Raw genomic sequence first — 23,869 nt, 5'->3', positions numbered from 1 at the left:
ACATGTGTTACCTCAACTTATAATAAGGAGCTAAATCATTTGCTTAAGTATAAACATAATTCTTTGTGCTTATAGTTAAGCACTTTGATACACCTAATTCAAACAAACGAACAAAAATAAATAAAATCCCCAGGGAAATCTTTGCCAGTAGGAGAAAAACACTACAACCTCTCAATCTAAATCACATGCCAAAGCTGATATTTAGATTCCAATATCACATATAAATCTAAAATCCTTTGACATTTTATGTGACTTAAATATGCATTTTAGCTCCAGCTTGCAGCATCCCTTTGTCAGGAAGGTGATCAATTATTGCAGGGTTGGAGCAATTCAGAAGTAACATACAATGCCAGGCTTTGTAGCCACAGGTAGTCTGGTTATGAGAGTTTATCCTTGTAACAACAGAGAAGCAAATAAAATTTAGGGAAGTTATACATTGGAATTATGTATTTCCATTATATCTTTAGAATGAAGAAACTCTCAGGACTTGGGATGTAGCTGGCGGGTAAAATGCTTGCCTTCCCAGGAAAAGGCTCTGTGTTCAATTCTCAGTACTAAGAATAAAAATAAATTAGAATAAAGAAATTTTCAAGCTTTGCTCATTTGTGTTATTAATGAAATGTCCTCTGATAAAATGATGCTCTTTTTTTTTCAACCATAGAACTCTTTTAAGGTCTAAGAGGAGTAGGACTCAGTTAAGTTGAGCAATAAGGACCAAAGTGTTAGCACAGACTTTATTGTGATCCTTAATTCCAATTTATCATTTCCACTCTACTATCCTTAATTTCAAATTATCTTTTCCACTCTACTTTTCTGGGAGTAAAAAGGAGTCTGTCGAGTACACATTATTTGAGAAGATAGAAACTAACTTATAGAAGTATAAAAGAAAACGAATTCCACTTTAAGGATAGTTATGCTCATATTTTCACAGGAGAAGAAATAGGGAGGTAGCTTAATTATAATGACTTAAATGGATTATTGGTTTAATTCTTTTTAATGCAGAAGCTTATAAGATAGACCCATGTCATCAGTACAAGAAAAGAGGTTACAGGAAAAGCATATATTTTATAGTGAACATTTGTAGATTGCATATTGGAATAATTTGTATGTATTTATTCAATATATTGCAAACAAGAGAGAGTTAAAAGGTAAAAAACTACTAAATACATGTTTGTTTTTATCCCAACCACAGGACAGATTGCTGAGCAATCTGTCATAAAACTTGACTTTTAGTTTCCAAACTTTTCCTGCAGCAAGAAGGGATGGCAGTGCTTGGAAATGGGAAAACTAAAACTGAAAACATCTCAGAAAAAAAATTCTCTGAAGAAACTTCTTTTTTCCTGGGTAGAGTCAAGCTACAGGCATCCTGCCAGGGAGATAGACTCCTTGCCACCTAAGCATACTAGCATGAGCATATATAAATCAATCCTTCTATCACACAGATGAAAGCTGAGCAAGCCTACAGGTAACGAAGAACGGTCTGCAATTATTCAGGCTCACCTCATCCCTCTAGTCTAAGAGAAGAGAACTTATTTCTTTCTAAATGAAGTACAAATCCCATAGTAGCAGTTTTGTTTGGCTAACAGGGTCATGTGACTCAGTGTCCATGAGTTTCCAGAGGGCTGTATTGATACCCTTTTCCCTAGAATCCATACAGTACAGCAAGGCCATTTTCCCAAAAGTAATAGTACCACTAATTCTAGACTGGAGAAGAGATGATGGTCATATGCAATCGAAGCAATGTCCTCCTCAAGTGACAAAACCGCAGGAACACTGTTGGAAAGAAACAGAAATACAAAAGGTCTGATTTGCTTCTGCCATGTACTTGCATATTTGAGATATTTAAAAATTTTAGTGGATATTAAAAGTGTACAGATAAACAGAATAATCTCCAAGTCAGGCTTATTTGAGGTTCTCTCTCTCTCTCTCTCTCTCTCTCACACACACACACACACACACACACACACACACACACACTCTTTCAGAATGCTCAATGAAAGAAACCAGCCTTCCTCAGCCTTAGGTATGAAAGAGGTTTCAAAGGCACACACTGGACAATTACTGCAATGCATGAGCCTTGGGTCCATTTATAATATATGGGAATTGTCCTAGATATTCTGAGTATGATGCACAATGTTGATAAGCTAGTCAACTATATATCAAATAGGCCATATTGGAGATATAACCAAAAGGATTGGTGCCCTTAGGGAGCTTTGTATTCTATCTTCTCTAAGCCTTACCCAGGCTCTAAGGTAAAAGATCTTAAAATATTTTGTAGCAAAGTTTTCCATTAATTTTTTTTCCCTAAATGAAGTCTTTACTGAGCTGTCCAACATATGCAACAAATAAAAGTAAAACTACTTAAGTTGAGTGTGAGTTTGGGAAGGGAGCTTGCCTAGGCCCAGCTTCTTCCTGCCATTATTCTTGTGTTCAGTCAGAGTTGATCTAACTAATGAAGGAGGCAGGACTCATAGTCTTATTGTGCTGATTTCTATGCCAAATTTTAGTCTGACAATATGATTTTCAGAGTAATTTTTAAATGTGGGAAATTCAACCAAAATTCCCTCAAACAGTAATGATTTGCTATTAGAAAACAAGTAGAACAAATCTTAAAGAACAACGAATAGAGTATAGAAAAGAAAATGTTTGCTTTTAACAATGGATATAGTACCATGGAAGAATTGGATAAGCAAAACTTAGACAATAAATCCAAACCTTTCAGTAGAACCCAGCTCTCCCATTGATATAAAAAGCATTCCAGGGACCATAGAGATTTTGAAATCACTGCAGAGGGAATACAAATACAGTTTGTAGAGGTTAATTAGGGCATTAGACGACAATATTGCTTTTGGAAAGTTTTTTGTTTAAATAACTGGATTGCTGAAAGATTTCAAATAGATTTCTGAGAGAAAACAAATGAGTTTTTGGATTTAAATTTAAATAGTTGAAACAAGTTTATCCTAATGTAATATGCCTTAGAATAACTATGAAGATCATCATATATACCGCCCAAAATACAAGAAACATTTTTTTTTCCTCCAACTGAGGCAACTAGAGAATTAAAGCATATAGAAAAGAGATTTTTTTAGTCATGTGGAAATTCTTGAAAGTGACAGATGAAGACTGGTAGCTTGAAAAGGGTTAGACAAAGCTGATGTCATAGTGTTTACTTCCAAATGTTCAATGACAGTAAATGTATTTCTCTCCAAGCCCTAAGAGCAGTTTAAAGATGTTATCTAATTAATCCATTCCTTTAAGAAAATGATACTTATATCACCCCATGAGATAGTCATCTGTTCTACTGCAATTATGCTGAGAGAATCAAGGAATGTATGACAAAGGACTTGTCATTCATCCACTTAGCAAACAGATACAAGGCAATGTCACTATCTGTAACAGGTGCTGAGGATAAGCAGCAAATAAGATATAATCTCTGTGAGAATTGCACAGTTCAAGGTAAAATAGATATAGAGATCATGTCAGCATGATATAGGTATTCTGAGAAGTAACTACAACATTATATTTGGAAAGATAATTAAGAGGATGTTCAGGAAGGGTTTGTCATCTATAGGGAACCTAGATATACAAGTTGGCCAGGAGAGGAGAGTGATGAAAGAATGTTCCATTGAGAGGGGTCACAATATGCAAAAACCTAAGGGCCAAATACAAAGGTCATGTTAGAGGCTCAGGAATCATTCAGTGTCACTGAAGTAAGAGTTAGAGAAGGGGTGTTATGATACTATGCTGATAACATAAACAGAATCTAGACAATGAAAGGCCACAAATAGCATGTCAGGGATTTGAGGCATTATATAAGGCTTTCAAGCAAAAACTGATTTTTGCTGGATCTGAATATAAAACAGATTGTTCGGACTGGAAGTGGAGAAGGGTGTGAAGGTGAGCAAGACTGTATGCAAGGAGAACAATGAAGAGGGAACAGTTCTTCAGTAAGAGAATTCAAAATTTCATTGGGACCAAACAGAGGTAGCAGAAGTGAGGACAGAGAAAACTGCCCTGATCCAACTGGTCTTTATAGGGCCCAGCAGATAAGATTTCACAGCAGGAAGGACAGAGACCAAAAGAAGGGAAGTAGGAAGCCTTCTGGGTTTTTGGTCTTGGCATTGGGTGTCCTTAAATGGGGAATACAGGCTGGATTCTGGTTGATGAATTTAGTTTTTAACATGTGGAACTTGGGGTTTCTGTGATTCCCCAAGAGAAATTCTTGTGTTTTCTCTATTATTTTCTTTACTTTTTAGGTACTAGGGATTAAACTCAGGAGCACTCTACCACTGAGCTACATCACCAACCTTTTTCATTTTCTGAGTCAGGGTCTCTTTAAATTGCTGGGGCTGGCCTCAAACTTCTTATCCTCCTGCTTCAGTCTCCTGAGTAGCTGTTATGATAGTTGTGCACCACGCACCTCTTGGAATTTTTGTTCTCATCATGATCCTACTTTGTTCAATGTAACTGCATTAGATGAAATATGACAAAGTGAAGGAAAGATTATATACTGAAGGCAAATATTGATGAGGAAAAGGGAGGTAATTGGAAAACAAACCACTGAACCAGTGAAATAAAATGAAATGCCAGGTACAGCGGCTCACACCTGTAATCCCAGCCACTTGGGAGACCAAGACTGAAGGATCACAAGTTGAAAGCTAACCTTCACATCTTAGTGAGACCCTGTCTGAAAAATAAAAATTAAAAAGGACTGAGAATGTAGTCCAGTGGTAAATCACACCTGGGATCAATCTCCAGTACCAAAAGGGAAAGAAAAGAAAGGGAGAAAAAAGACACTACTCAGTGAAATGGAATTACAAAATCATAGTATCATAAGTACTGTGAGTAGTTTTCCATATTTACAAGATTAAAGAAGCAAGCAACACCTGAATTGCATGTTGTCAGTATAAATTCACGGAGGCAGAGCACGAACACCTGTGTGTACACAAAGAAGTCAGTGGAAACATGAGATTAGTAGAAAATAATGTCAGACCACCTACCTGACATGGGTAGCCAATAAGATTGGCTGTCTTGACTTGATTGACCTGATTGGCCTCAGTGTCAGTGTTCATCTCTTAAGGACATATGTATATCTCATATTGAATATTCTGAGGTTTCTTGACAGGAGATTTTTAGTGACGAAAAGATCCGGTTCTGAAAGACTATCTTTATTAGGCATGAAACTTTGTTGGTCTATTTTTTTTTAACCATCATGACATACGCAGAATGGAAATATTCTTTAAATTTAAGAGTTAATGGATTTCCTTTTCCATGTAATATATACTAGATAATTGTCCAATCTTGACAATTAAAAAATAAAAAACAAATAACAGAAGTTGAAAGAACTCAGAGGAAGAGTCAAAAGTACTAATATCTGTATGTTATAAAGCAGAGAATAAAAAATGAGTGTTTATGATATATGGAACAAAAAACAAAATTATGAGTACTATTTAATGTTCAAATATAAGAATTTAGGAACAAAATGATAGAAATCTTGTATGCTACGTCACCTAAAGATTAAAATATAGCTACCAATTCATCACAGTGCTTGGCTGCAGTCATGACAATGGTATGAATGTGTGTGAACAGAGAGTGTGTCAATCAGAAAGAACATACCATTAAAATGCACTATTGTGTTCCTAACAAAGTCAAGGGATACCTGTACACTTGTGAAAGGATCACTCAAAATACATTGAGTGAGAAACTTTGCTGAAGGTCACATGCACTCCATGTGTTATGGAATGTGGTTCTCGATATGTTCTGTGACAGAGGCAATGGCTGTCTTGGGCACATTCAATGGAGAGCATGTTTAGAGAGATGGATTACCTCTTAACTGAAAGCCATTTTGCAGCAATGAACTGTTTGGAATTGTATTTCTTACAGGCGTCCTTCACTCTTTCTCAGGGTCCCATGACTTTAGGGCACTCACAGTACAGGCCAGCTGCCACTACCAGGCTTGGTGTTCTTTTCCTCAGATTTCACTGTCATGATGTAGAAGATGGAAGATGGAAACGACAATGCCTGTCTGAAGGAGCAAGTGGATTAGGGTTCTTGAAATGTTCTGTGACAGAGGCAATGCTATCTTGGGAACAGTGAATGGAGAGCATGTTAAGAGAGATAGATTACCTCAGAAGTGATAGCCAATTACAGAGCACTGAAGTGTTAGGAATTGGCAGGTCTCGAGTAGGTCTTTCTTTTCTTCTCTGACTTAGGTCTTTCATAGTAAAGGCCAGCATCCACTCCCAGGCATGGTGTTCTTTTCCTCAGATTTCAGTGTCATGATGTAGAAGATGGAAGAAGGAAACGACAATGCCTGTGTGGAGCAGCAACTGGATTAGGATTCTGAGAAGTTCTGTGACAGTCAATGGTTGTCTTGGGAACATTAAATGAAGAGCGTGTTAGTAGCGATGTATGACCTCAGAAGTGACAGCCAATGAAGGTGCACTGAACTGTTAGGAATTGGCAGGTCTCCAATGGGTCTTTCTTTCTTCTGGGGGTTCCATGACTTCAGGGCATTCAGAGTACAGGCCAGCATGCACTCCCAGGTTTGGAGTATTTTCCCCCAAATTTTACTGGCATACTGTAGAAGATGGAAGATGGAAATGATGATGACTGTTTGAAGTAGCAGCTGGGTTAGTGTTCTTGAAATCTTCTGTGACAGAGGCAATGGCTATCTTGGGAACATGAAATGGAGAGCATGTTAGAAGAGACATATAACCTCTAAACTGAAAGGCATTGATGGAGCACTGAACTGTTAGGAATTTTCAGGTCTCAAATGGGTCGTTCTTTCTTTTTCAGGATCCCATGACTTTTAGGTCTTTCATAGTAAAGGCCAGCTTCCACTCCCGGGCGTGGTGTTCTTTTCCTCAGACCTTCAGGTCATGATGTAGAAGATGGAAGGTGGAAAGAACAATGCCTGTATGAAGCAGCAACTGCATTAGGGTTCTTGAAATGTTCTGTGACAGAGGCAATGGCTCTCTTGAGCACATTAAATGGAAAGTGTATCAGGAGAGATGGATTACCTCTGAACTGAAAGCCATTGATGGAGCACTATGGTGTTAGGAATTTGCAGGTCTCAAATGGGTCTACCTTTCTTTCTTCTTCGGTGTCCTATGACTTTAGGGCATTCGTAGTACAGGCCAGTTTCCACGTCATGCCTGGTATTCTTTTTCTCAGATTTTACTGTCATGATGTAGAAGATGGAAGACGAAAACAAGAATGCCTGTCTGAAGCAGCAACTGCATTCGAGTTCTTGAAATGTTCTGTGACAGAGGCAATGTCTGTCTTGGGCACATTAAATGGAGTGCATGTTAGGAGAGATGGATTACCTCTGAACTGAAAGCCATTGATGGAGCACTATAGTGTTAGGAATTTGCAGGTCTCAAATGGGTCTACCTTTCTTTCTTTTTCAGTGTCCCATGACTTTAGGGCATTCGTAGTACAGGCCAGTTTTCACTCCCATGCCTGATATTCTTTTTCTCAGATTTTTCTGTCATGATGTAGAAGATGGAAGATGGAAACAACAATGGCTGTATGAAGCAGCAACTGGATTAGGGTTCTTGAATGGGTCTGTGACAGAGGCAATGGCTGTCTTGGGCACATTACATGGAGAGCATGTGATAGAGATGCATTAACTCTGAACTGAAACCCATTAATGGAGCACTGAAGTGTTAAGTTTTTGCAGGTCTCAAGTGCATCTTTCTATTTCGGAGTTCCATGAATTTAAGTCTTTCATAGTAGAGGCAGTTTCCACTCCCATTCGTGGTGTTCTTTTTTTTTTTTTTTCAGATTTCTCGGTCATGATATAGAAGAACATGGACGATGGAAACAACAATGCTAGTATGAGGCAGCTACTGGATTAGGGTTCTTGAATGATCTGACAGAGGCAATGGCTGTCTTGGAAACATTGAATGGAGAGCCTGTTAGGAGAGATGGATTACCTCTGAAATGAAAGTCTTTAATGCATCACTGTAGTATTAGGAATTTGCAGGTCTTAAATGGCTCTTTCTTTCTTACTTTTCTGGTGTCCCATGATTTTAGGGCATTCATAGTAAAGTGCAGCTTCCACTCCCAGTCATGGTGTTCTTTCCCTCAGATTTTATTGTCATGATGTAGAAGATGAAACATGGAAACGACAATGACTGTGTGGAGCAGCAACTGGATTAGGGTTCTGAAATGTTCTGTGACAGAGTCAATGGTTGTCTTGGGAACATTAAATGAAGAGCATGTTAGTAGAGATGTATGACCTCAGAAGTGACAGCCAATGAAGGTGCACTGAACTGTTAGGAATTGGCAGGTCTCCAATGGGTCTTTCTTTCTTCTGGGGGATCCATGACTTCAGGGCATTCAGAGTACAGGCCAGTATGCACTCCCAGGTTGGGAGTTTTTTTCCTCAAATTTTACTGTCATGCTGTAGAAGATGGAAGATGGAAATGATAATGACTGTTTAAGTAGCATCTGGGTTAGTGTTCTTGAAATCTTCTGTGACAGAAGCAATGGCTATCTTGGGAACATGAAATGGAGAGCATGTTAGAAGAGACATATAACCTCTAAACTGAAAGGCATTGATGGAGCACTGAACTGTTAGGAATTTTCAGGTCTCAAATGGGTCGTTCTTTCTTTTTCAGGGTTCCATGACTTTTAGGTAAAGGCCAGCTTCCACTCCCAGGCGTGGTGTTCTTTTCCTCAGATTTTCAGGTCATGATGTAGAAGATGGAAGGTGGAAATGACAATGACTGTCTGAAGCAGCATCTGGATTAGGGTTCTTGAAATGTTCTGTGACAGAGGCAATGGCTCTCTTGAGCACATTAAATGAAGAGTGTATCAGGAGAGATGGATTACCTCTGAACTGAAAGCCACATATGGAGCACTGATCTGTTAGGAATTTGCATGTCTCAACTGTGTCTTTCTTTTTCAGTGTCCCATGACTTTAGAGCCTTCATATTATGGAAAGCTTCCACTTCCAGTGGAGGTGTTCTTTTCCTCAGATTTTACAGTCATAATGTAGAAGATGAAAGATGGAACAACAATGCCTGTCTGAAGCAGCAACTGGATTAGGGTTCTTGAAAGGTTCTGTGACAGAGGCAATGGCTGCCTTGGTCACATTCAATGGAGAGCTGTTAAGAGAGAGGGATTATCTCTGAACTGAAACCCAGTGATGGAGCACTCAACTGTTAAGTATTTGCATGTCTCAAGTGCATCTTTCTATTTTGGGGGTTCCATGAATTTAGGTCTGACTGTCTGAAGAAGCAACTGCATTAGAGTTCTTTACAGGTCTGTGACAGAGGCAATGGCTGTCTTGGGATCATCCAATGGAGAGCATGTAAGGAGAGATGGAGTACCTCTGAAATGAAAGCCATTGATGGAGCACTGTACTGTTAGGAATTGGCATGTCTCAAATGCCGCTTTCTCTCTTTTTTTCTTTTTCTTTTTCCGTGTCCCATGACTTTAGGGCATTCATAGTAAAGGCCAGCTTCCACTCCCAGGTGTGGTGTTCTTCACCTCAGATTTTCAGGTCATGAAGTAGAAGATGGAAGATGGAAATGACAATGCCTCTCTGAAGCATCCGATTAGTGTTTTTGAAATGTTCTGTGACAAAGCCAAAGGCTGTCTTGGGAACTCTCAGTGGGAAAGCGCCCCTTGAGACTTCCCAGTTGCTATGGGAATGATCTGTTCAAACAGACTTTCTGTGACACTCATGGAGTTCTTCATTTCTTGACCATGAGGTTTGGATGCCAGGTGTGGGAGTTAGAAGTTTATCAAAGCAAGCTGGTCATCATAATCGGGTTGCCCCTATTTATGACCCTGGTTTGGCTTGCTTTGCACAAACTTTCTCCCAAAACCCCTTTCATTGATCACACTGAGAAGGCTTGTGGTCATTGCACTCCACAGTGTAATAGCCTGTTTGGGTCCCATCTGCTGCCACCTGCAGGGTGGTTGATTGAGGAAACCAGATGAGGGGCCATGGGGGATGAGAAAAGTCAGAAATCCAAGGGGTGAAAAAGCTGGAACTTGGTGTCCATTACACTCTGGTAGAGTGCAATGGTCAGGAGCCAGCTCAACACGTTTGTTATATAAGTTTTATCCTTAAAAGGTTTTTTTGTGTGTGTGAGAAAATTTGGGCAAAGCCATCAAAACCAAGGTCATATGTAGACCAGTCCAATTATGAGTGGCAGCTTGTGCCCATAACGTTCCACCGCCGAGCCCTGCCACCTGAACCACAAGTTCAAGAACTGAATAGCTCCCTGGGTGGTACAGGTGGAACAGGTCTTCACCCAAGTAACTGGGCAGTCTTGACCAGCGCCTTGCATCAAGAATTACCAGGAGGGGCATCACCTCCTGGGACAATTAAAGAAAACCCTAATTTAGTCACTGCTCCCAACAATTGCCTAAATGTTATTCTATATGTCCATCAGTGTTGAGGAAAACACTTCAAGTTGCTGCTTAATTTACATCCTAATGACTGGGTTCCAGTTTGAGCTCACTGGCAATTTTGGAAGCAATATTTTTGAATGCCTTGGATTTCTCTGATATGGGCTTGAAGCGGACCCCGTTTAAAGACAGTCTGGGAAGTTTACATACCTCCATCTCCCACTGCACCACTTTCTCGGTGTACCCATCTCCATAGATGCAAAAGAGCAGAAAGGGCGTCTTGTGCATATATTGGCAGTTGTTGGCATCTAGCACCTTGCGGATTTCCCTCATGATGTCACTAGGATCCATGGCACTAGTGATTTTCATGCCCCAGGTGAAGTGCAGGGAGCGAGGTTTTGCTTATTGGTTCTCCTTTCTCTGCTCAGCAGAGACATGTTGACTTGAACCCTTATATCTCAGGGTCTTCTCAGACTCAGTTGGAGGCCTTCTTGTGAATTTAGATGTTAACTTAGTAAAAACACCAGTGGTGCCTCTTCTTTGAGTCTGGGGCAATGCTTCAGCTGGATGGAAGCAGCTGGGTGAGGCAAGAGGACCTTCGTGTGTTGCAGTTTGGGATTCCCGGGGCTGGCGGTGGAACATTCTACGAAGGGCACTGGCTCTGGGGAAGCAGATGCGGCCCCGGGTGGAGGTACTTGGGACACTGTGGGTTGAAGTCACTGGAGGGCTCTGAGCAGGGAAGTTGCTGTTGTTCTGACCATTCCGGCTCACTGAACGTGTGTCTGCTTTGGTTGTTTTGCGGCAAATGTACTTACTCCACAGTGTCCTCCCTCCAGATGGTGTGCTGCTCTTGTAGGCAGCAGGCATTTTCTTGAATTCAGGAGTCTCCAGCTCCTTGGGACTGGTGGTGATCCCAGGTAGGGGCCTGGCTGGAGAAATTCCCTTTCCTCCCACAGCACTGCCGCCGGATTTCTGGGAGGCCATTTGATGTTCTCTGAGGTGACTCTCGGCAGTGCTGGTCGGATATGGCCCAGTTCCAGCATGGTCCAGGGACTGTGTCTGCTTCTGAGTGGAAACGCTTCCCTGCACTTTGCGGTGAGGAGGCCAGCTGGTGCTCTTTCTGAGGACCCTGCTTGGCAGCAGCTTAGCCAACGAGATGTTTCTGTGGGAGATGGCCACCTCTGGACCAACAAGAGGTTGGAGGACATCAAGGCCTCTGTTGATCCACCTGTCTCCCATAATTTCGGCCAGGGTGCTGCGCTTAGTTGGATTGAGCACCAGCAAGCGTTTCAGCAGATTTTCACATTCTGTTGACATGTACAGAGGGATTCGGTATCTACCTTGTAGCACTCTGTCTCTAATTTCTCTCACATTGTCCCCAACAAAAGGAAGCGACCCGGTGACTAGGGTGTACAGAACCACGCCAAGACTCCACACATCCACTTCGGGACCATCGTACTCTATGCACTGGAAGAGCTCTGGAGCTGCGTAGGGCGGACTGTGGCAAAACGTGTCGAGTTTACGCCCAAGTGTAAACTCGTTGCTGAGTCCAAAATCGGCTACCTTGATCTTCATCTGTGAGTCTAATAACAGATTTTCCGCCTTCAGGTCTCGGTGGACGACCTGCTTTTGGTGACAATATTGGACTGCAGACACGACCTGCCGGAATATAGATCTTGCCTCCTCTTCCTGCAGCCTTCCTTTGTTGGCCAGATAGTCCAAAACTCCCCCTCCACTGGCGTACTCCAGGACCAAACAGAGTGCTTTTTCGTAGTCCAGAGCTTCATAGAGCTTCAGGATGTGTGGGTGGTCTAACATCTTGAGGATTCTCACCTCTCTGTACATCTTTCGGAGGACTTGTGGCTTCAGATGTCTCTTATCGATGATCTTGATTGCCACTTCTTTACCTGTGATGACGTGACGGGCCAGCATGACTTTGGCGAAGGTCCCCTTGCCAAGGGTTTTCGCTACTGTATAATCTCCAATGCGAGGTGGTTTACCTGCAGAGGAAGCTGTGGATTTTGGGCGCTGTGCTCCAGAGTGCCCGGTCTGGGAGGTGTCTTCTGCCCGTCTAGATCCATGCGAGGGGTGCATGGTTTGACCCAAGTTGATGATCGATGGGTCTGGATGTCCCTGGAAAGTTTAGGATAGGTTAGGGCTAGGCAAGGACAGGGGTTGGGGGAAAACAAGGAGAGAGTTGGAGATGGGTTTGGGAAAAAACAGCCACAACTGCCTTTTACCAACAAATATCGTGCCCAGTTCAAAAACTCGCTCTGGGAACATCAAAGGCCAAAAGGCAAATGAGGAGTGGTTTTTGGTAACAGGTCAGGGACCCAGGCTCTAGTGTATTGCTCATCTGCTTTTTTTCCCTAGTGTCTTTCAATAGTCTTCAAACCTCCTTTATTCAATCATTGTAGGGGCCGCAATATGCAAATACTAGTTTCACCTCTCTTCTTTGTAAAAGTTGTCTTGCATTTCTGCCAAATACCTGTATCTTTCAAGGAGATTATTAATTTACTTCAGTAATTGAACATGTTGGCTTCTTAATATCAGTAAAGAAACAAAATAAAATGCGTCACACATGTGGCCAGTTAAGACTTAGGAGTCATTCTCACAATAAACACGGATACAGTTTCAAGTGCAGCCGTACTCCATCTGCTGAAATTTTATATCTTACCCTACGGTATGATTTTTGGAAATTAAGTTATTTTTTGAACAAATACAAAATATTCATAAATGGGCCTGGAATATGCTTTTTAGTCATCAACTACTTGTGGAATAAATGGTTTGACATTGCTTTGTATTATTAATTACAGAAAAATATGTGTGTATAAATGGGCACATGCATATTGCTGCAGCATTTCCTTTTTAATAGAAGTCGTCTTGTCCATATTGAATGCTTTCACACATTATATTCTAATAGTGCTACACACAACTGGTGTCAATTTAACTGTGTCCTCCTTATGTTTTGAATAGAGCTCTTGCTGCTTTGCCCCTTTTAACTCATTTTTCAAATAGATATGTTTTTTTCTCGTTTCTCATTGCTCCTCCCTAATTTCAGGGGGAATAGGATTAGCTTTTTTCCCCATTTCTGGCACATTTATCTCTCCTTGAGTTCACACCCACCAAAGGAAGGAAGTAATCCACACATTGGGGATGGTACCAGAAGATCTCAGAAAGAACTCTCTCCCAAATTAACAATTACAACTCCAGACATGGATCATTTGCAATATAGCCTTTGAGTTTCCTGTTTAAAAGCCCCCTCTTTCTGATTTTGTGAAGTATCACAGCATTTAGGATCGGAGTGTCCTGTGTTTCTCCTTTGCTGGCAAAGCAATAAATCTTGCCTTTCCTTTTTCTCAAAATGTTGTCCTCATTATTGGATTGGCATTGGGGACCTAGGACTGAGCTTTCCACAATATCAAGATGATATAAAGAATTCAAAATTCATTCCTATTTACAATCATTTGATCGGTATCATATGAGACCACCAGATTTGTAGCATAACTTTTATATGTTTTCCCCCATTTAAATGACTGATACTGTGAATAATTTTACCTTTTCTCAATAATTAATGTTCATCTTAACAATATCAATAAATGGTAATTGTTTAATGTCATTATAAGATTTTTCATCTTAAGTACCTTCCATCAGGGGCTTTCATTTGATCTGATAGATTGTTTCTTTTTATTTCTTGTTTTATGGATATTAAACAGCCAGTGACAAACTTAAATTATTTTGTCTGAGTTTTATGGTGTGACCAGATAATATTCAAACTGAAACATTTTGAGCATGGGACAAAAAGGGCACAAGAAATGTTCAATAATAAAATTATGCATTTTTATAATATTTTATATGGGATGATAATTAGCTTTATTTTCTCAGTATATCTATACAAATGATACTGTTAAAAACTTATGATTCTACTAAAACAATAGTTCCATTTAAAATAAATAATGGTTTTATTTACTATAATGTTTCTAGTCAAAAACTCATTAAAAAAAAAATTTATAACAATGAAAATACCACAAGTCTGTATGTACCAATGTATCCTTATATTAGTCATAAACTATTTGAAGCATATGATAGTCCTTTGCATACACCCATGTTCTTTAATCAGATCCTTAACTTCATGTGTTCCCTAATATCATGTCACAAGTATGTTTCTGAACAATATATTTTTAAACCATGATCTCACTTAAAAATTTCTATACATTTTCTAAAATCTTGATCATAGTTAAATTATATAATTAATATTTGCATATATTGAAATTCGCAGTTGACTTTTTTCCATATACTATAATATTTTTAATCAAAGAAGCAATGTCTTTACACTCTGATGTACCTGTTAAACTCAGTGAAAATTATTATAAATAAAGAATATTCTAAATTCAAATTTTTACTTAAGAATATGTCAATATTTTAGCCAAGTATTTTTATAGGTCTCCCTTCTGTTCAAAGTGCCTCTCTTCATCAAATGTTTTTACCATGCAAAATATATTAACATGTTATTTCTGTTTATGTTTCTTTTTATACTAGTACCAAATTTAGATGTTATAAAACTATAATCTTCCTTTGTTTCATTTCAGAAAGGCTACTATGTGTTGATTGTATGTTCTTTCTAAACTCATGTTGAAATTTAATGTAATTGTAATAGTATTAAGAGGTAAGTTTATTCAGGTGATGCAGCTCTGCCCTCATAATGGATTAAATGGATTATGCTGTTATAGTGGGAGTAGGATTTCATAACAGAGAAAGTTAGTGCCCTCTTACCTTTCTACCTTTTCCTAATTCACACTGTAAAACAACCCTTATGCACTCTAAAACAACCCTTATGAAGTTTCATAAGGGTTGTTTTAGAGTGTGAATTAGGAAAAGGATCAAGAGCTGGGAAAGAGATACAAGAAGATAAGGCTTTTGTGTGGTAAAGTAAAGTTGTAAAATGTCTAAATTGCAGAAGGTTTGTGGAGAGTAAATTTCAAAAAATTTGTGTAACTAAGACAGATATACATGATTAACATTAGGCTTTTTCCTAATGTGAAATATTAATGTACTGATATTAACAGAAGTTTGATTCTCTATGGCTTAAAGTAACATAGGTTTCCTAAAACATTAATCTGCTCTTATCTATAAAGATAATATCTTGTGTCTGTTAAGGTTTATTCTTTAGAGCAACTGGGCCTATTCCTTCTGGCTTCAAAGCCAGACAGATCCTTCCATGTTGTTGTTCTTTCTGGGACCTGTGGAAGACAATGCTTTGGGATTAATTATTGTCCTCTATGATTTTATTTCTCTTTTTTCTCTTTGCTTCTATTTTCTTGCTTTCTTCCTTTCTTTCCCCTCCTCTTCCATCCCCTCCTGTTCTCTTCTCCTCCCTCCCCACCCCCTCTCTCCTTTCTTTGGTATTGGGGATTGAACCCTGGAACACTTTACAACTGAGCCACATCCCCAGCCCTTTTTTACATTTTATTTAGAGACAGGTCTCCTTAAATTGCTTAAGGTCTCACTACTTAAGTTGCTGAGGCTGCCTTTGTACTCTCAATCTTCCTGCCTCAGCCTCCCCAGCTGCTGGGATTACAGGTGTGAGCTCCTATGACTGGCTCCTCTATGGTTTCATACAACCATCCTCACCTGACACAAATACCAACATTGTAAGTAGTTTTCTCTCTCATTGTAGCTGGAGGGATGAATACAACCATGGACGTGGGAGGGTTTTTGTGTTTTTTTTTTTTCAATGCTTGGAATTGAACCCAGAGCATCATACATGCTAGGCAAGCTCTACCAATGAGCTACAACCCCCAACACTGCAGTATAGAACTCAGCTTACTTACTGAGCTCTAAGCCACCAACTTAGCTGATGTCAGCTCCCACTTAAAGATTTTTTTTTCTCATTTGCTTATTACAAATGTGAAGAATCTAGAAAAAAATGTAATATATCTAAATCAAGAAGGATTTTTACAAAAGACTTTTGGGGTGAAAAGAATAAACCAAGAGATAGACTTTGGTCACCAAAGAGGTAATATCTCTAGAACATTTCAATATTTAAATAAAAAGGGTCAAAAACCATTTGAAATGAAGATTTCAAATTTATTCAGTTAAATTTTGCTTTGGAAAGCTGGGGCTTGCAAGGGAGCAGGGAGGCATCTCAGTGCTAAAAACATCAGCTTTTTAAAAATTTTTAACCTCTTAGAATAGCACCTGTCTTTTGTGGAATGCACTAAGAAAATAAATCCATTTATTATATTTACTTTTATGCTATTCACCCAAACTCAGATATGCTCCTATTTAGTTTTCTACTGAATAGAAAATATGGTATGTCTTCATCTGTCTTCAGTATAGTAATTTCTTAAAAATACCATTATTAAAAATATATATCACATTCCCTTGAAATATATATGTTTATTTGTAATTCTAAAAGAACACTTAACTATCCAAATTAATAGCATGATTTGGTATCAAAGAGTCCAGACTCACATCCTAATTTTATGACCTCAAATAGGTCAGTGTATGGATATGTTTACGCCAACTTTTCAGGGTTATTTTCAGAGTCTGGTCTAGAAATGCAAAGTGTTTGCTATGTGAGGAGCACCCCATTAAAGAGTTGCTGCTATTATCGCTATTATTATAGAAGCATAACACATCTCTGTGGGAAGAGTGTTGTAGCTTTCAATACCAATGCCAGGAAAGTGTCACACATGTGACTTATAAAGGCTTTTTAGGTCTGAACATTGTTGAGAAAGGGGTTTGGACTATTTTATGACCCTACATTATACAAAAGGAGATGTCAGCAATGTCAGAGGCCTGTGATTCAACCCCTCCTCTGCTTTTCCCACTCTGCTTTAATATTAGCTTTTGTATTAATTCACACAGAAGCATATGCAGTGCTGTTTTTTTCCCCCTGCTGATTTCACTTCAGTAGTTGGGTGAAGTCCTGTTGTCTAGTCTATGTGATCTAAAAGTCTCATTTCTTTTGAATTGGACTGAAGGAGCAAAATATGATTATTATAAGAATTTCAGGTTATATATTTAGTCTTTTATGCCATTATTCTTTCTGAAAATAATTTTTGTCTCTTCTGTGGCAAATAGACAGGGTTGTAATTCTCTAAAAAAATGGGTGGTGGATATATTCAAGACAACTTAGTGAAATGTATGTATGTATCTACCCTGACATATGTATACTTAACATATTTAAAATATCTTTGATCCTTTATTACAGAGAAGAAATATCTGTATAGTAATTATCCTTTAAATAACATAATAAAAGGGGGAAAAGTATTTGTTAATGATAATTTTTTCAGGAGTAAAGAAAGCATAGTGGGGGAATGGGTACAGTGGTAAAGAAAGAAGAGTCAAATGAAATTCCATCCAATACCACAAACATCTTTTTAAGTGGTACAAAGGTTATACAAATATAATACTTACTTTAGGTGGTTTTAGACCAGAAAAAGAGAGAGAAATGTATGGCAAAAAGATAAATTATGAGCAATAATGCCAATGACAGGAAAGCTATTGATGCATTGATTGCAAGGTAAGAGGCAATCATTGCATGGAGGAGGAAGTGGAAGATGCTATAAATGGAGGAAGGGAGATGTCCAGCTTTCTTGATGTGTGGGTGGAGGAATCATTAAGGCATCTTAAGAGCTTACCCTTTCTGGGCATCAACTTAATCATGTACACATTGAAAGAGTTCAACCAAATGAGATCTAAGATCATGTTCAGCTTTAAAATATTGTTCTGTGAAATAGGAGAATCAAAGTGAGCAAGTGATGATTAATCTAATTCTCATTGAAAGATGATTGATTCAGTTTAAGCCCCCATTTCTTATAATTCTAACATTAATTTCTTAACCCTTTTATTAATTTATATGCTAGTTTTTGAGTTTTAGCTGACTTAGGATTCAGAACACTTTAATTCAAAGACTACATTATCATCTACATGGGGTAATGCAAATACTATAATATTTGAAGTCAGGCAAACTGAGGTTCAGTTCCAACCCCTGTCATTTATGGGGATGAAGGCAGTAAGACTCAAGGTGAGATCTCTGCACCAGCAGCATCACCAGGGAACTTGTGAGTCATGCATAGTCTCAGGCTGAATCTCAGACTTTCTAATCCTCAGAAACTCATGGCAGAATCTAGAAATCTATTTTCCAACAAGCACTCCAGGTGATTTTGGTACACCTAGATTATGAGAACTGATGCATAACACAGGATTAATAATTTATTTTTCCATGTAAGAATGAGAAAATATTTGTATGGTGGTTGGCAGGTTTTAGTGGCATAGTATTTATTACTTGGTTCACCACAAGTCCTCACCAGATGATAACTGTTATTTTTATTGTTTTACTGACATGACAAAAACCTTTGCTATTTCCATGAAGAATTGAGGATCAAATCTAAGTTTAATATTCCTTTGTAGTATAAAAAATAAAATATAAGCTTGTTATTTTTATTTTTGAAAGAAAGTATCACACTGTATGAAGCATATGAGTTATTATCTATGGCTGCTTTCTAAAATCACAGTGTACTCCGGTTGCTGAGATTTTACTGTATTGGTGTGGTGCACTGAGCATTTGTGGCATATATAACTCCCCCCACCCTCCAATCCCGAGCTGTTACTCTTTGCTATGGCTTAGAAGAAACCCTTTGAAACATCTGGGAGTTCAGGTTCAATGTCATCATTACCTAGTTATGAGTTCAAGCCATTCCTGGAACTTTGAATGAACCTTAGTTTGCTTCATGGGGTAGTTGATAAGCTAATGAAATGCATATACAGCTTAATGTTATTTATAAAACACACATTGGCTGGCAATTTAAATTCAGGTTCTATGGAATAAGATGATTATTCATTGCGTTTGACAAATATTTATTGTATACCTACACTGCAGTCAACTCTGTGCTCGAAAATATTTCATGAAGACAACTTGCTTTCAAGTTAAGTTATGGCAAACATTTCTGAGACTCTTTCCATAAAGCCAATTAAATGAGTAGTCTAAATAGAAATTAATATGTTATAGAACTATTTTATTTCTTAGGAAAAAGCTTAGTATTCAAAGGCTGATGATTTTATGAGAGGGAAAAGAAATGGCAATTTACAAATATAAATAACATGGTGCAACTTTTCAGAAACGTATTTCATCAATATGTATCAAGAATTACTTAAATTACATACCACTTTGACCCATTCATTTCAATATATGAGTTTCAGAAGCTGTTCTTGGAAAATAATAGTGATGTATTAAAAGACTTATACAAAAATGTTTATTATCTCTGTATTCAAAAGGAATGACTGAGTTAACAAACATGATATATGTCACTAACATCTAACATTTCATGATTAAATAATAGAATATTACTTAAACATCAAGTGATAATAGATATATTCAGGATATATATTTTATAATTATAACTTAAAACATTATTTAATTTTAATTAATATGTATATTAAAAAATAAAGACTTTAATGAATTGGATCAAAGTAAGTCTTTGGAAAGTAGCAAGAAAATAGAGCAAAAATAGATTTTTTGATGAGTCATTTTCTATTTTGCACTTGAGTGCATTTTCTGAAATTAACATATTTGTCTTTTATAACATGAAGTTCTCTTCATATTTCCCTCTCATTGTATATATGTCAGCAACATTGAATTTTGTCTTCCCTTGTCAGCTTTTAAAATTACAATTTGGCACTTCTGGAGAGATATCAACCAGTAAGTATTCCTTAGTGATCATAAAAGTGGGTATAACATTTTCATGGGGCAATTGAGTCAGAAACTCAGAAAAGAGGCTACCCATTTGGACAGATTCATCTATCCTTTGCAATTATAGAAGATCCCACAGATGTGGGCTTCAGGCAAGATAATCCTTTCTTAGGTTTGGAGTAAAGTGAATCAGCTTTGTACCTCTATGCTCCACATGCGTTTCTTAAAGTTGCACTCATTCTACAGGAGAATCTGTTATTAAGAATGGTCCCCCAGGAGGACTATTTTGGCAAAAAGGACAAAATAATGACAGCTTTCTTTTTGAACACAGTGACTCACCTAAACACATTAATTTTTAATGTTCCTAGACTTTGAAATGAGTACAGCGGTCATTTGGACAAGTACCAAAAATTTCAAAAATCAAAAATTAGCAATTTTAATTAAAAATAGAATCACTTAGCAAACCAACAAATACGAGTTTCATTTCTCTGTTTGCTGAGGTTTTATTGATTTCAATTCTTGAACTGTTTGTTTTTAGACAATGGAATATAATTATAGTTTTTGAGTGAGAAGGATTCTGATTTAAATCCTTTCACCTGAGATCTTGACAAGATCTTATATATTAATTTCATCATGAATAACATGGGAATACTAACAGCTATCTCCCAGAGTAACTTTGAAAATAAACTGCTGTCAAATTAAAAAGCTCTGAAGAAACAAAGGAAACAAGAGCATAAAGAGAGATTTACAGAGTGGGAGATCATTGCCACCAGTTCCTCAGGGGATTAATGTTTAGAATGTATAAAGAAAAACAACAACTTAATACCAAAACAAAAAGAAAACACAATGAACAAATGGATAAAACAACTAAACAAAAAGACACTTCTTAAAAGAAGAAACACAAATAGCCAATGAATATATGAAAAAAAGTATTCAACATCTTTATCCCTCAGGAATGCACAGATCAAAACTACATTGAGATTTCATCAGTCAGAATGGCATTTGTCAAGAATACAAATAATAAAGGTTGGTGAAAAATGTACACCTGAACATTGTCAGTGGGACTGCAAATTGGTATAACCATCTGGAAAGCAATATGGACATTTTTCGAAAAACTAAGAATAGAACCACCATATAACCCAGCTATCCCACTCCTTGGTATTTTCCCAATGGAAAAAAAAAAACCATAGTTTTTATAAAAAATAAATATTATAGTAACACAAATATATCAAAGTTTATAGCAGCACAATTCACAATAGCCGAGCTATGCAACCAGCCTAGGTGCCTAGCCACAAAGGAATGGACTAAGAAAACGTAGTATATATACACAATGGAGCTTTATTCAGCCATACAGAAGAATGAAATTATAGCATTTGCTGGCAAGTGGATGGAACTGAAAAAAAGAAAAAGAATGAAATAAACCAGTCCCAGAGAGTCAAAGGTTGAATGTTTTATCTCATGTGGAAGCCACATCAACATGAGGGGCAGGGGACAAAAGAAAAAAAAAATCAGTAAAGTAGAAAAAAAGAAAGGGGGAGGAAGGAGAAGAGGGAAAACGGAAGTACGGGGGAATGAATTGGAGCAAATTTTATCCTATGTGTATATAATGTGTCAAAATGAACTCCAATATGACGCCTAACTAAAATTAATAAAATAAGAAAATAAACTGTGAATTAAGAGGATGTGTGTTGTCTGTCTAAAAAAGTATAGCACATGCTAATTACTGATCATGTTGTAGTTGTTCTAATTTCATTTTTATTCCAAAGAAAGTTCCCAGATATATTGCTTTTCTACATTCTGGAGGTTGGTAAATGCCAGCATTATTATGAGAAAGCCAAAACACCGACTCAGACACAACCAATAAGTAGCAAGGGACTCCTTTATGCTGTACTCTCTGTTCTGCATCTCTGTCTAAGAGTTCATGGTGCTCTGTAAATTCAAAGGACTCAATTTATCTCCTCTGCTGAAAAAAAACAACTATCTGTATATTCTTCCACAGAGTTCAAAATTCTAATTCTCTTATGTCCTTAGGAAACCTTAACTAGAAGAGAGGAAGCTAAGACCTTCAATGAATTTTTGGTACCTGCCACATAGATGCTGCATGTATCTCAGTATTCTATCACTTCAGTTTCTCACTTTTCTTCTCTACTATACCATTTATGAACAACCTTCCTCACACACCTGTTATATTTTCAATTGTCACTTAGGGGAATGTAAAGTTAGAAATGAATTGAATTTGAGTAAACAGTAAAATTGTTTCAGGAACTAATTTGTCTAGGAACTCAAGTGCTCTATGAACAGGGTCCTGGGTTCATTTGAAAAGCAAGCATTCTGAGTACTTCATCCCTTGGAATAAAACAAGTAGGCATGCATTCTTATTTTTTACATTTCATCGTTATAGTCCTCTGATGAAGGCATTTAGTTCATTCTTTGTTTCTGCCCATCCCAGGGAGAGTTTATCTGCTGCCCTGAACTCCGGGTACACAGTGGGTGGAGATTAGGGGCAACATTTGTGCACTGTAATTTTTACTCAAGGCTATTGTTTGGGGTTCAACCTGTTTGTGAAACTGACCCAGATGGTCCCTCTGATCCAAATCCTTGGTTAAGAAGAGAGAAGTGCTGTCCCCTTTCCTTCCTGCATGATGATACAAGTTTCCTCTTTTATTTCTGTTTCTCAGAGGTCTCAGGTGTGCATAATGCTTGAAGTAGGTTTTTCTCTTTTGACCTCTTTGAAAGAAATCAGGATATTTTATTTTATCACCAAGCACCAAGGATAGTAATGATGATAATAATACTTGTAGCGAATTTTACATGTTCCAAAATGCTTTTGGCAGATGTTTTGTCATAGCTATAATCATTTCCCCACAGTGCTCACTCAAGAAGAGCATGATGTGTTTTGCACTTCATATTTGGCCTGAAACAAGAGAAAGGACAGTTACTGGCTCTCTAAAGAAGAATAGGTTTTTGAGATGGCATTTGGAATTTTCCCGAAGTCATTTGAATAAAAATAGCTAACACTTAGCAACTTACATCTCTTGAGATCTGGGCCAGCCTGTGGATTCTATGACACACTCACAAACATGATCCTTCCTCAGGTTTCTTGCTGGTGTGAGAGCACAGCAGACATTCAAAGCTGTGCTTGATCATGAATCTGACTTCATGGATATGTCCTTTCTCAACACTGTTTGTCTAACATGATATTTCCCTTTTTCTTTTCACAATGCCTCTTGAATTCTTTCCTTATTTTGTTTATTTTCACTGCCTGTATCTGTCGTTGTGGTTTCAGGTCTCTCTGTTTCTCATGCTATCAAACTCACAGAGACACTCAATCACAGACTCACTTCCTGTGGTGCTATGACTTACAGCCACGCTTACCCACCTGGCCTGAGCCAGAGATGCAGGAGGCCTTTCTTCTCCCTGTGCTCAGACACACTTGCCCATGGTTCTAGGAAAGCAAATCTTCCCCAGAAGCCACCGAAACTTATATTGCTCACGTGAAAGGCCCAAACCAACTGTTAACTATAAATTGGACATTCTTGATCCATTTCAAAACTTAATGTTGCATCCTCCCTCTTTTCTTCCCTCCCCTCAAATACCTTCCTCATCCAGCTGCTTGCTCCTTGCCTGCTTGAGACTTGTTGTGTTTGACTGGGTGACAGGTTGTTGCTGACTACACCCATCCCATGGGTTTCAGGTCTCTTGGTTCCTGGTGTTGTCAAAGGCACAGAGTCCATCAATCTCAGACTCTTCCCAGTGTCTCCTGCTGATAGAGGATTTGGGGACCTACTCATTGCTCTCTGC

At 38.1% G+C, this 23,869-nt stretch overlaps 1 protein-coding gene across 1 annotated transcript; it reads right to left on the bottom strand.

Moving 5' to 3' along the window:
• Positions 1-10,455: 10,455 nt before the first annotated feature.
• On the bottom strand, positions 10,456-12,465 carry LOC139706117 (MAP/microtubule affinity-regulating kinase 3-like). Its single transcript, XM_071613803.1, is given in 1 exon segment — positions 10,456-12,465. A coding segment is annotated over 1 exon segment (2,010 nt).
• Positions 12,466-23,869: the final 11,404 nt, after the last annotated feature.

This window comes from Marmota flaviventris, chromosome 6 (genome assembly GCF_047511675.1).
Source record: "Marmota flaviventris isolate mMarFla1 chromosome 6, mMarFla1.hap1, whole genome shotgun sequence".
NCBI lineage: Eukaryota > Metazoa > Chordata > Mammalia > Rodentia > Sciuridae > Marmota > Marmota flaviventris.
The sequence above is the reverse complement of the archived record's forward strand: the minus strand, read 5'-3'. Positions and strand labels throughout refer to the sequence as shown.